This window comes from Rattus rattus, chromosome 2, assembly GCF_011064425.1.
Source record: "Rattus rattus isolate New Zealand chromosome 2, Rrattus_CSIRO_v1, whole genome shotgun sequence".
NCBI lineage: Eukaryota > Metazoa > Chordata > Mammalia > Rodentia > Muridae > Rattus > Rattus rattus.
In genome coordinates, this window is record NC_046155.1 from 154637719 (window position 1) to 154649522 (window position 11804).

General features: G+C 52.7%; 2 protein-coding genes across 3 annotated transcripts in view; one reads left to right on the forward strand and one right to left on the reverse strand.

The window, feature by feature from the left end:
* The window catches only part of Ap2a1 (adaptor related protein complex 2 subunit alpha 1), a 29102-nt gene extending 24011 nt beyond the window's left edge, over positions 1 to 5091 (forward strand). The window contains exons 12-24 of one of the 2 annotated variants that reach the window (XM_032893704.1): positions 733 to 830; positions 966 to 1197; positions 1278 to 1445; positions 1533 to 1693; positions 1911 to 1976; positions 2237 to 2293; positions 2395 to 2477; positions 2610 to 2699; positions 3749 to 3872; positions 3959 to 4075; positions 4172 to 4241; positions 4363 to 4497; positions 4648 to 5091. In XM_032893704.1, the coding sequence (XP_032749595.1) occupies positions 733 to 830; positions 966 to 1197; positions 1278 to 1445; positions 1533 to 1693; positions 1911 to 1976; positions 2237 to 2293; positions 2395 to 2477; positions 2610 to 2699; positions 3749 to 3872; positions 3959 to 4075; positions 4172 to 4241; positions 4363 to 4497; positions 4648 to 4725 (1479 nt within the window). In that variant the 3' untranslated portion in view covers positions 4726 to 5091. The remainder of the gene's footprint in view (positions 1 to 732; positions 831 to 965; positions 1198 to 1277; positions 1446 to 1532; positions 1694 to 1910; positions 1977 to 2236; positions 2294 to 2394; positions 2478 to 2609; positions 2700 to 3748; positions 3873 to 3958; positions 4076 to 4171; positions 4242 to 4362; positions 4498 to 4647) is intronic. The other variant, XM_032893705.1, reaches the window with a different exon arrangement.
* Fuz (fuzzy planar cell polarity protein) lies at positions 5084 to 9557 on the reverse strand. The gene is made up of 11 exons (XM_032893706.1): positions 9294 to 9557; positions 8955 to 9076; positions 8679 to 8763; positions 8351 to 8419; positions 8047 to 8151; positions 6718 to 6915; positions 6548 to 6643; positions 6314 to 6420; positions 6169 to 6233; positions 6021 to 6095; positions 5084 to 5337 (listed from the first exon to the last, which is right to left on the reverse strand). Exons 1-11 carry the CDS (start codon positions 9402 to 9404, stop codon positions 5123 to 5125), a joined length of 1248 nt encoding a protein of 415 aa, XP_032749597.1. The 5' UTR covers positions 9405 to 9557; the 3' UTR covers positions 5084 to 5122.
* Between the last annotated feature and the right edge of the window lie 2247 nt (positions 9558 to 11804).

The window sequence follows — 11804 nt, forward strand, 5'->3', positions numbered from 1 at the left end:
CGTGCAGTGCTGCACAGGCTCAGAGGGTTTCAGTCAGTCGTGACAGTGCGTGTATGGCTGCAGGAATGTGTGGCCAGGGCCAGGCAATGGTTACGGGAGAGAGTGCCTGCTGTGCAAGTATGAGAGTCTGGTTTTCATTCCCCGACTCAAGCAGAAGCTGAGTAAGTGTGCACAAGTGTGCGTGCATGGGGGCGAGGGGTGTGTGACTCCAGCACTGTGAGGCAGAGACAGGCAGATCCTGAGAGCTGGTTGGCCAGCAGGGCTAGCCAAAACAGAAACTCTGGGTTCAGTTAAAGACCCTGTCTCAAAAATAAGGCAGGGATTGATTGAGGAAGACCCCTGACGTCTTCTGGCCTTCATGTCCTTGGACACGTGCATGCAGTCTTGTGTGCACACGGGCACACACAGAGCATGGGGTGGAACCACTCATGGCTGTCCAGGAAGTAATTGAGGATAACACATCCCCTAATGCCCTCCCTTTTCTAGGTAGGTCCCACCTCCCAGTTTTTAGGACATTACTAAACCATTCCAATGACTGGGGATCAAGCACTAGAAATACGGTATGCATGGGAAATCTCAGTCACACTGTAACATTGAGTCAGGCTAGTCACTTCTCAACTCCCCCATGCCTCAGTCTCCCCATGTCTGACCCTGTGCATTTGCAGACGTCAGAGGGCCTCTCCTATCTCTCCTATCCTTGCCCTCACCCTGCCTTCTCTTGCACCCTCACAGGCCCTCCAGGCCCCAGCCTGTCATGAGAACATGGTGAAAGTCGGTGGCTACATCCTTGGGGAGTTTGGGAACTTGATTGCTGGGGACCCACGCTCCAGGTGAGGGAGCCTCATTCTGGGGGATTTCTTAGAGGTTTGGGGAGCCCTCTCAGCACCCACCCCAGTTACCCATCTTCATGAGGACCCAGCCTCATCTGGGGAGTGTGAGTGATGGGCATGTCCGCTCTTTCACAGCCCACCTGTGCAGTTCTCACTGCTGCACTCCAAGTTCCACCTGTGCAGTGTGGCCACTCGTGCCTTGCTGCTGTCCACCTACATCAAGTTCATCAACCTCTTCCCTGAGACCAAGGCCACCATCCAAGGTGTTCTTCGTGCCGGCTCCCAGCTGCGCAATGCCGACGTGGAGCTACAGCAGCGGGCAGTGGAGTACCTCACCCTCAGCTCTGTAGCCAGCACCGATGTTCTGGTCAGAGCCTATGCCCCAGTCCTTGGGACCACCTACCCTCTTGGGCCAGAAGTGCCCCTGACCTTTTGTCTGGCCCACAGGCTACTGTGCTAGAAGAAATGCCCCCATTTCCTGAGCGGGAGTCATCCATTTTGGCTAAGCTGAAGCGTAAGAAGGGCCCTGGGGCAGCCAGTGCCCTGGATGACAGTCGCAGGGACACCAGCAGCAATGACATCAATGGGGGTGTGGAGCCCACCCCCAGCACTGTGGTGAGTCCAATTATGGACCATGTGCCCAGGCTGGGTCCACTGTGCCTTGCCCTGTCTCACCTTTACTCTGTCTTACCTTGATTGCAGTCAACCCCCTCACCCTCCGCGGACCTCTTGGGGCTGCGGGCAGCCCCTCCCCCTGCTGCACCCCCAGCTCCTGTAGGCGGGAACCTCCTGGTGGATGTCTTCTCTGACGGCCCCACTGCACAGCCCAGCCTGGGTCCCACCCCTGAGGAGGCCTTCCTCAGGTATCTCCTGTCCTTGTCCTACTCAGACCCACCCCCTTCCGTCTGGATTCTGCTGTCCCAGCTACCCTTTGCTGTCCTTTCCCAACGCTGTGTCTCAGTCCACTCTTCCTTCTCTCCTTCCTCTTGCCTCTCTTTCCCTGGCCCTCTTGCTGCCTCTCTGGGATTGGCTGCCTGCCACACCTGTCTTCTCTGTCTGCTCTGGGATTGGATGGCCCAGCGAGCTGGAGCCCCCTGCCCCTGAGAGCCCCATGACTTTGTTGGCTGACCCAGCTCCAGCTGCTGAGTAAGGGGTGGTCTCTGGCTTTGGGTTGATGGATGTCCCCAGGGTGGGCTCCAGGGGTTCCCAATGACTGGCAAATGTAAGGGTTAGAAAACAGTGAAAGTTGGGGCTCTTGGGAGATCCCTCTGTAAGGGTCCCTCTCCCATAACTGTGGATGTCTGGGGAAGCTTGGCCTGTAGGTTCTGGGGATCTGCCTTCCAAGAGTGTTGCCTCTTCCTCCAGCCCCCAGTCCCCTACGCATCTCACTTCTCCCTCTCCCCCAGCCCAGGTCCTGAGGACATAGGTCCTCCCATTCCAGAAGCAGATGAACTGCTGAATAAGTGAGTTCTGTGAGAAGTGGGCAGGGGAGTGGGGACAGGTAGGGGGCACAAAGCTGGGTGGTCAGGAGCACTCCCATTCTGACTCCCACCACCCTGCCTAGGTTCGTGTGTAAGAATAGTGGGGTCTTGTTTGAGAACCAGCTGCTGCAGATCGGAGTCAAGTCTGAGTTCCGGCAGAACCTGGGTGTGTCCCGGTAGCCCAGAGGTGGAAAGGGGTCCTGGAGGGGAGGGGTTGTTGGCAGCATCCCCTGGCTGGGCTGGTGGCAGGGTATGGGATCAGAGGAGCTTGGATGGAGCCCTTACCCACCCGCTGCAGGCCGCATGTATCTCTTCTATGGCAACAAGACTTCTGTGCAGTTCCAGAGCTTCTCGCCCACCGTGGTCCACCCTGGGGACCTCCAGACTCATATCCTGTGCTCTTGTGCCCAAACCACCCCTGTAGGCCCCTGGGAAACAGACTCACCCAGGTCCATACCTGTTCAGCTCCTCATTCTGAATTAGGCATGTCACTTCTAAAACTGTATGCATAGTAGGTAGGCCTCTTTACTGTGGCACAGGTGACAGTAACCCAATATACAGGATGGTGACTTCCAGACACCAGTACCCTGCCAGGTACCTTACCTTTGCCAATGTGGTTCTGTTGGGGGCTCTTGCACTCAGGTTACCTGGGGTTGCCCAGTGTTGCCCTGCAGTAACATCACTGAGTGACTTGCCTCCTAGATTCTCCCTCTCTCTGCTCATGAGGATCTTTGTTGTGTTTGAAACTGTTTAATAGAGCCTAGGCTGACCTCCACTCACTCTACAGACGAGGCTGGCTTTGAATCAAGGTGAGTCTTCTGTCTGCTCTGAGTCTAGGCAGGCACCAGTGACTCTGGCTTCAGCCTTTGAAAGAGCAGTTGGGATGTCCTGGAGAGTATGGTGTATGTCAGAGAGAGCCAGGCCGCTGTCCCTTATATGGGCCTCAGTCAGAATGGGTGACACTACAACAACTAGCCCTTCGCCCTCTGCTTCGTTCCCCAACCTTTCCAGAGCCCAGGGTAGACAGTTAGCTGTGTCTGAAGTAGCTGAGTGTACAAACCCACCATACTGTGAAGTACGGATGGTGAGAGTAAATGCTTCCCTCTGGGTGCATGACCACCACTAACACAGCCATATTCCGGTGCTAGATGATCTCATCTACCCCTCAGGACATTCTCATGTACCTAGTTTACACTGGAGGCTAAGAAAATACCAGCTTGCCCATCAGGATCCATGTGGCTCATCTCTCAGTGGAGGCACGAGTGGAGGCTGGAGAAGGATATTCCTAGGTGTCCCAGATCTCACAGGAAGGAGGAAGAGTTAGGTGTAGGTGAGTCTGCTGTTGGCCCAGAGCCTCTAGCTGACCTGGGCTTGTGCTGCCTCACGATGTCTCAGCTGTGCCACCGCGGTCTCTAGCTTCCTTGACTATGGGGCCACAGCTGGCGGTGCAGACCAAGCGTGTAGCTGCACAAGTGGACGGTGGCGCACAGGTGCAGCAAGTACTCAACATTGAGTGTCTGCGAGACTTCTTGACGCCACCACTGCTGTCAGTGCGCTTCCGGTAGGAGCAATGCCGTGTGGGGTGTGGGGTGATGAGGCAGGGTCTTCAGGCATGGGGCCTGGCTGAGCTGCTCCTCATCTGCTCAGGTACGGTGGCACCGCCCAGTCCCTCACTCTGAAGCTCCCAGTGACCATCAACAAATTCTTCCAGCCCACAGAGATGGCCGCCCAGGACTTTTTCCAGCGCTGGAAGCAGCTGAGCCTGTGAGGGGCAGGGCTGGGAGGTGGGGCGGGGCTGCGGGACGGGGAGGGGCTGAGGGGCAGGGCCTCAGATGACTGACAGTGCTTTCAATCTCCCAGCCCCCTGCAGGAGGCACAGAAAATCTTCAAAGCCAACCACCCCATGGATGCTGAAGTCACAAAGGCCAAGGTGAGAAAGACTGGGCATTTACAGGGTACTGGCCGCTGGATGGACCAGTTCTCACACGCGAGGGTTTAGCCTGCAGTATGCTGGAGGCTTCTCAGCTTCTCTAATACCCATGCTGTTCTAGCTTCTGGGGTTTGGCTCTGCTCTTCTGGACAATGTGGATCCCAACCCTGAGAACTTTGTGGGTGCTGGAATCATCCAGACGAAAGCCCTGCAGGTGGGGTGTCTGCTTCGACTGGAGCCCAATGCCCAGGCCCAAGTGAGTGCTGAGGGCAGTGGACTTCCCTGTGACCCCATTCCCTGTGCCCTGCCCTCCTTCATGTTCCTCATTATCTTCTCACCTGTCTTCCTTTACCTGCCTTACCCCTCTGACTTTGTACCCCTCGGTGGGCTCTCTCCTTCCACACAGATGTACCGCCTAACCCTGCGCACCAGCAAAGAGCCTGTGTCCCGTCACTTATGTGAGCTGCTGGCCCAGCAGTTCTGAGCCCTGGACTTGCCCTGGGATATGGCCGGTGCCAGGCAGCCCTGAGATGGAGGCAGCTGTGGTGGAGGGGGACAGCGAGGGGACCTCCAGTGGTGACAGCAAAGACCCCAGGGATGGGGGCATGCCTGGCGCGTCCTCTGGCCTTTGTATTTTATTTTTGTTCATCTGCTGCTGTTTACATTCTGGGGGGTCAAGGGAAGCACCCTCCCTTCCTTGTCCCCCGAAGCACAGAGGGGAGGGGGGCCGGGGAAGTAGGTACCTCCTCCCCTCCCCCTCCCTCCTTTTCACCCTCCCTCCCTCCCTCCCTCTCCCCGTCCAGGGGCCGTGTATTATTGTGAGCGAATAAACAGAGAGACGCTAATATTACCCCCATCTATTGACTGCCCACCCTAAGTGATCAAAGGAGCGGGGTGAGGGCTTGTAGAGTGTGGGTGGCCAGGCTTCTCAGCCCATGGGTGGGAGTCTGCGGGGACAGCATCAACAGCAGCAGCCGTAGCCCTAGCTGCACAGCCACCAGCTGCCATCCCATGCCTGGCCCTAGCACAAGATAGCAGGCCCTGGGTGTCTGGGCTGGGTGGCCTGTATCTTCTTGTTTCTCTGCCGGCCCCGGTTCTATGAAGGACAGGGAGGACTATGATGAGCAGCAGTGTCAGGACCCCTCAGCCCAGCCCATTCCTTCATAGTAATTCCCCAGTCAGCCTCTTCCCACCTAGCCTTGTTGTCTTCTATGTTCTCTGTGTATACTCAGACCTAACATGGAGGTGACACCAAGTGCCCTCACCAGCACTGGTGTCACCCTCTTGAGGATCACACCCTACTCCCAAGTGTAGGCCTCCAGATTTGCAGGCTCATGAGGTCCTTCTCTGGCTGGGCACTGCCTGTGTCTTTTGGGGCCTTAGGGACCTGGGACAATTTCCCAGTGTGCAGGTTCCTCGCTTGCCTCTGCTTGAGCAGGGCTCTGCCCAGCAATGTGGAGGGTGACAGGAGTGGCTGGTTAACGCTGCCATTTAGTATTCATTGTGCAGCATTTAGAATGACCTAACAGAGTCCTTGCCGAGGAGGATGGAGCAGTAAGTCCTCAGTTCTTTTGAGGTACTGGATAGCCCAAGCTGGCCTCAAACTCATGGTCATTCTGCCTTGGCCATAGTAAGGCTGAAATTCCAGATGTGGGACAAAATGGCCAGCCCAGCCCCAGTGCCACTGTAAAAACACTGGCTGGGGAAGTCAGGAATTAAGTACTAAGATTGACAGGGGCAGCTGAGGCATGGCACGTGGGATCCATGCCTACCACTCACCTGGTGGGAAGTGGGTGGTGGCCACCAGCGTGTAGAAATTTCTAAGGAGGCGCCTACGTTGCTCAGGGGAAGGCTCTAGAGAAAAGTGAGCACCTTGACTGGGTGACCTCTGGCTCAAGGCCCTCCCACTCACTGCTTCCCCACGCACCTTTATCCTTTGAGGGCTCCACGGTAAAGAGGCAGCGTCTCAGTTCCAAGTGGAGTAACAACAGGCTGGGGAAAAGCACAGTTAGGCTGTGGGAAACAGGCAGTGCCAATCCTTCCGGGCCCTGGGCCCAACCATCGAGCCTTACCCAAGAATATCGCTGTGTAGCGGGAACCCGTCAGGGAGCGCCCTAGGGCCCAATGGCAGGCAAGCCCGGAGGGGCTCCAGCAGAGGCTGCCACCAGCGTTCCAGCAACTACAGGGGAGATGGGAACAAGATCAGGGCTGGTGCCTAGTGGAGCTTGGTTGGCCAGGACCTGCACGCAGCAGGTGGCGCTCGTGGAGGGGATGGTCAGGGGCAGCAGAGCAACAGTCCGCCTCACCTGTGGGTCCAGCTCACCGAGGGGCGGGCGCGGCCCGCAGAGCAGACACAGCTCCAGGCCCCGCAGCAGGGTCAAGGTCAACAACCGATGGGGGACCTGTAGCAGGGGCAGTATAGCGTTAAGTATGGCCCCGCCCCTCTGGAAGCCCCACCTTGGTCCCGCCCACTCACCGTGGGGCTCCCGTGTGGCAGGTACACTGGGTAGTCACGAGCAGCTTGCGGTGGCAAGGACCCCACCAGCCAAGGGAGTAGCACGGCTTCAGGCATGCCTAGGCGCCACCAGCCATCGGTCGCTGCCACCACCCGGCCTGATACCAGCAGGCTGACAAAGGCTGTGCCAGTGGCCTCTGCGAACCCTGAGAGGGTTTCCTGGTGAAACGGTCAGACTAGATGTCATTAGGCAAGGAGGGACATTCTCTTCCCAGGTAGGCATGGAGAAGAGCAGCCATGAGACCAGAGTCACTCCAGCATGCAAGGCTGCCAATCTCCTGTTTGAAACCCTCTCTGTAAATAGGGATGCTTTAACTTTCCTGTTCGTCAGGATTCTCAATTCTTCATACACTACTTATTTTATCTGTTTATTTTTTTAAAAAAGATTTATATATAAGTATACTGTAGCTGTCTTCAGACACACCAGAAGAAAGCATCAGATCCCATTACAGATGGCTGTGAGCCACCATGTGGTTGCTGGGATTTGAACTCAGGACCTCTGGAAGAGCAGTCAGTGCTCTTAACCACTGAGCCATCTCTCCAACCCTGTTCATTTATTGCTTTTTTTTTTTTTTTTTTCTAATTTATTTCTCCTTCAGTTATGGGGATGGAACGTAAGGCTTTGGGCATGCTAGCTAGGCAGCGCTCCTGCGGAGCCACACTGAAGTTTTGAGTCATGCGTTCACTGAGCTGCCTAGACTGGCCTTAAACTTTGCATCCTCTTCCTCAGCCTCCAGAGTAGCTGGGGTGACAGGCCTGCACCAGGAGGCCCTGCAGTGCCAATAGTTTTAACCACACATCTACAAGTTGATTCCCTACTTGGTGAGAAGGCACTGTGCTGACCTATGGAAGCTCTGAGGTCAGGACACACAGCCAGGAGAGGCATAACTTGAAGAGAGGAAGACTGGGTGGGTGTGGTGGAGCATGCCTTTAATCCCAGCACTCGGAGGCAAAGGCTGGTAGATGTTTGTGAGTTGGAGGTCAGCTTGGTCTACGGAGCGAGTTCCAAGGCAGCCTGGGAACTGTGTCTTAGAGAGATTGATCTGCTCAAACAGAAATGCTCCCTGTGAGGCAGAGAGGCAGGGAGCTTGTGAAGTGGAGGAGACTGGAGAGGTAGAAGCTGCGGGCGAACAGTCAGTGTACCCTGGCGAAGACAGTTCTTTTAGAGTTACAGGTAAAACATGATTCCAGGACGATAAGAGGGTGCTAGGGCAATGTCCAGAGGGAGAAAATAAAGGAAGGCCGAGTAGAACCATGGGGACACAGTTATTTCTATAGCTGCCCCAATACCTGCATGACAGACCCCTCTGGAGGAATGACACAGTCCACACACTGGGTCAGGTCCCCGATGAGCTCTGAATTCCCCAGGAAGCTGTCAATGAGACAGTAGCTGGCCTGGTAGAGGAAAAAGGAGGTGTCTAGGACCCAAGCGGGCCCAGATCAGCCCAGAGAAAACTGGGGCCAGCTCCAGGGTTAAACAAGCTCTCCAAGAACCCAAGGGCCCATGCTTTCCCAGTGCCTACTGGGAATTGTAGTTCCAGACAGACAGGCCCGATTTAGGGATCCTAACTGCACTCACATCTCACAGCCTCACCCTCAGCTCTTTCTTCAGTCTCTCTACATTCCGGATATTGGTCAGCTCCTCAAGTCCCACAATGAGAACCTAGAAGAGTCACATAGGATAGTGGGATCTTTAATAGGATCTAGTCAGAGAGGACAGTGCTTGGATGGATGTTGAGAGGCAGGTTGGGTCTGGATCCCTGCATATGAAGGAGGAGGTCTGGTTCCTGGATTGCTAGGTAGGAGGGAGGAGGGCTGTTTGGATGCCTGGGTGTGAGAAAAAAATGTAGGGATTTGGACTGAGGGAAAGGACTGGGAGTGCAGCTCTCTTGAGTTTTGGAGAAAAGAGGGCCCAGTCTCACCATGGCCCCAAACACCATGTGGAGCATTCTTTCCAGCTTCAGCTCAGAGGTGCCCTCCTCAGATGACAGAGCAATGAGGGTGATGCTGTGGGGATGAAAGATGAGAAGCAAGAGTGAGGTCAGGCCTGGGAAACTGAGCCAGGCGCTTCCGTGTGTCCCAGCTATTCCTACACTGTTCGCTACATCCTGACGGGGGTGGGGGTGGGGAATCCCTCTGGGATCACCTAAGCCAGGAACCATTGCTCAGATCTTGTTCCCTTGCTCCCGCCAAGGGACCTGTCATGGAAGTTCTTCCACACTACGGTGGTGTCTTCTGTTCTTGCGGAGTTCAGTTGCACATCCAGATTCTGGCCGAACATGTGGACTCCATTGAGGGAGCCGATGACAGAGAAAGGGAGCTGAGGAAGAGTGGGGGAAGCATTGCAGTAGCACCCAGGACCCATTGAGACCCCGCTGTCCCACGTTGCAATCTCCCAATATTCCCCCAAAGTTCTTCAGGAAACCAGATTTATTAGTCCCCCATAACAGCTAAAGGGCGGGAGCCTCTAATCCCTGCATGTATGCAGTCCCAGCTTCCCAAACCCTTATTTAGACGCAGGAGTCGAATGCCCCCACCTGTTGACGGGAGGGGGCGCCTCCGCTGCTGCTCCGACAGAACAGGGGAACCCCGCTAGAGGCTGCGAGGCACAGCAGATGCACCGTGCTTCCTGGCCCGTCATCCCCCATCTCAAAGCCCGCACCCGGAAAGTCACCCCCCTGGAGACTCTCGGTGTGGATCTGGGAGCAGGCGGGTAGGCAAAGTCGCCTGCTGTTTGGAGCCGCCAAAGGGCGAGAAGCGGGATCATCAATTCAGCCCCTCCAACTGGTCCGGCCCCGCCCCGGCCGGAAGTAATCATGGCCCTAATAAAGATGGCGACAAGTACTTCTTGCCAAGCATTCAAGTTGTTCCCGGACAGTTTATCTTTTGTATAACGAGAATGAAGAATCTAGCTTGAAGACGGTGGTGGTAACAAGACGTTGCCTACCAACCTTCTTGTGTGCTGTAATACATTTTTTAAACAACGGGTTGAAGATGGGGACAGTACTAAGGCATTGATTGGCAACGACAGTCAGCGTGGCTTTTTCATTCCATAGTGGTAAATACCTTGCCCTAATCAAAGATGGCGGTATGCTCAGGCATTGCCTAGCAACCACCATTCACAATGATTTCTGTTTCAAAACTCCGAAGCTCTGTGCCACCGTCTCCCTCTCCTTTTTGCAGAGTGGTTTGATCCAGGCAGCGTTGCCTAGTAACCACCAAATGAGGTGGTTGTTTTTGTTATTAGTAAAAGGCAGAAGAAAAGAGAACCTTTCTTTGCCAAAATCATGAAAACTACATAATTTTTGTAACGAATTCATGCCTATGATGGTATAGCGTGAAGAAAGTTAAAGCACGATCGACACCTCTGTCTCCTACGTGGGATACGTGTCGGCCCGGAGATCCCCGTAATAGATCTCCGTAATAAACCTCGCCTTTGCTTATTACATCCAAAAAAAAAAAAAAAAAAAAAAAGAAAGAAAGTTAAAGCACTGAAAACTTCCTTCCATTGCAGCAATAGAAGTTAGCATCGCGGGGCTGGGGATTTAAAAGTGGTAGAGCGCTTACCTAGGAAGCGCAAGGCCCTGGGTTCGGTCCCCAGCTCCGAAAAAAAAAGAACAAAAAAAAAAAAAAAGTTAGCATCGGGACCAGGACAGATTTTCACAAATAAGATCACTGTATTAGAGAACCCACTCCACAAAGCTGACCTTCTTATGCGTGCCATGGCGTACTCGCTATAATAATCACAGTTTATTTTCTAATTAAAAATAGTATGTCTACAACTTTATGTCTTTATTTTCTATTTCCTGGGAGGGTTGCAATCTGTAGGCCAGGTTGGCCTTGAACTCCTGGCAATTCTTTGGCCTGGAATGGCAAACGCCAGGCACTCTCATTCTTTCTCTTTTTGTTTGTTTATTGTTGTTTAGTGTATTTTTGAGGTGTGGTCTCATGTGGCCCATGAAGACCTGGGACTCGATATGTAGTCCTGAACTTCTGATTCTTTTTCTAACACTAGTCTTTCTAATGTTTTTTTTTATATATATATATAATCAATTTCTATAAGTTCAAGGACTTGAACAATTTTCCATTGACAAATATTAGATTTCTCCTGGTGAATTTCAAATGATACAATAAAACAAAAGAATTTTTGGAGACAAAATATTGCTATGTAGCCAAGGGTGGTGTTATGCTGGATCTAACCCAGTGTTGCCACTGTCACACCCTGCTGATTCTGTAAATTCTGAGGCAGCAGTTTTAGCTGCTTGATTACTGTATGTTTGACAGCAATTGCTTTTTTATTATGCATATTAGAAAACGTTTTTAGTGGTTTATTTATTTATTTATTTATTTTTTTTTTCCTTTCTTTTTTTCGGAGCTGGGGACCGAACCCTGGGCCTTGGTTTATTTATTTTTATTTCATGTGCACTGGTGTCTTGCTTTAATGGATGAAGGTGTTGGATACCTTGGAACTGGAGTTGAGCTTCTAGGAATTGTGGGTGCTAGGACTTGAACAACCCTCTTAATTAATTTAATGCCCTCTTTTGGTGAGTTTGAAGACAGCTAAGACTGCCTCTGAAAGTAGCCAGTGCTCTTAACTACTGTCTCTCTAGAGCCCACAAAACAATATTTTAAAGTAACCTTTTTGGATGCTGTTTCTATTCTGACTTTTATTTCCTATATTTTCTAAGGAATAATTAACAAATGTTCTCTGTACATGGAAGAAACAGATGCAGGCAATCATTTTAAAACTTGTACATGATTATGCAATTATGATCTCTTAAGGCCAACCTGACTTGCTCTCCCCAATCTCCTGCCAAATACACAAATAAACAGATAGATAGACAGATAAATGAAACTTTCAAAATTCTATGCATGGGCTGGAAAGATGGCTCAGTGGTTAAGAGCACTGACTTCTCTTCTCAGAGGTCCTGAGTTCAATTCCCAGCAACCACATGGTGGCTCACAAACATCTATAAATGGGATCAGATGCTCTCTTCTGGTGAGTTTGAAGACAGCTACGGTGTACTCATATGTAATAAATAAATAAA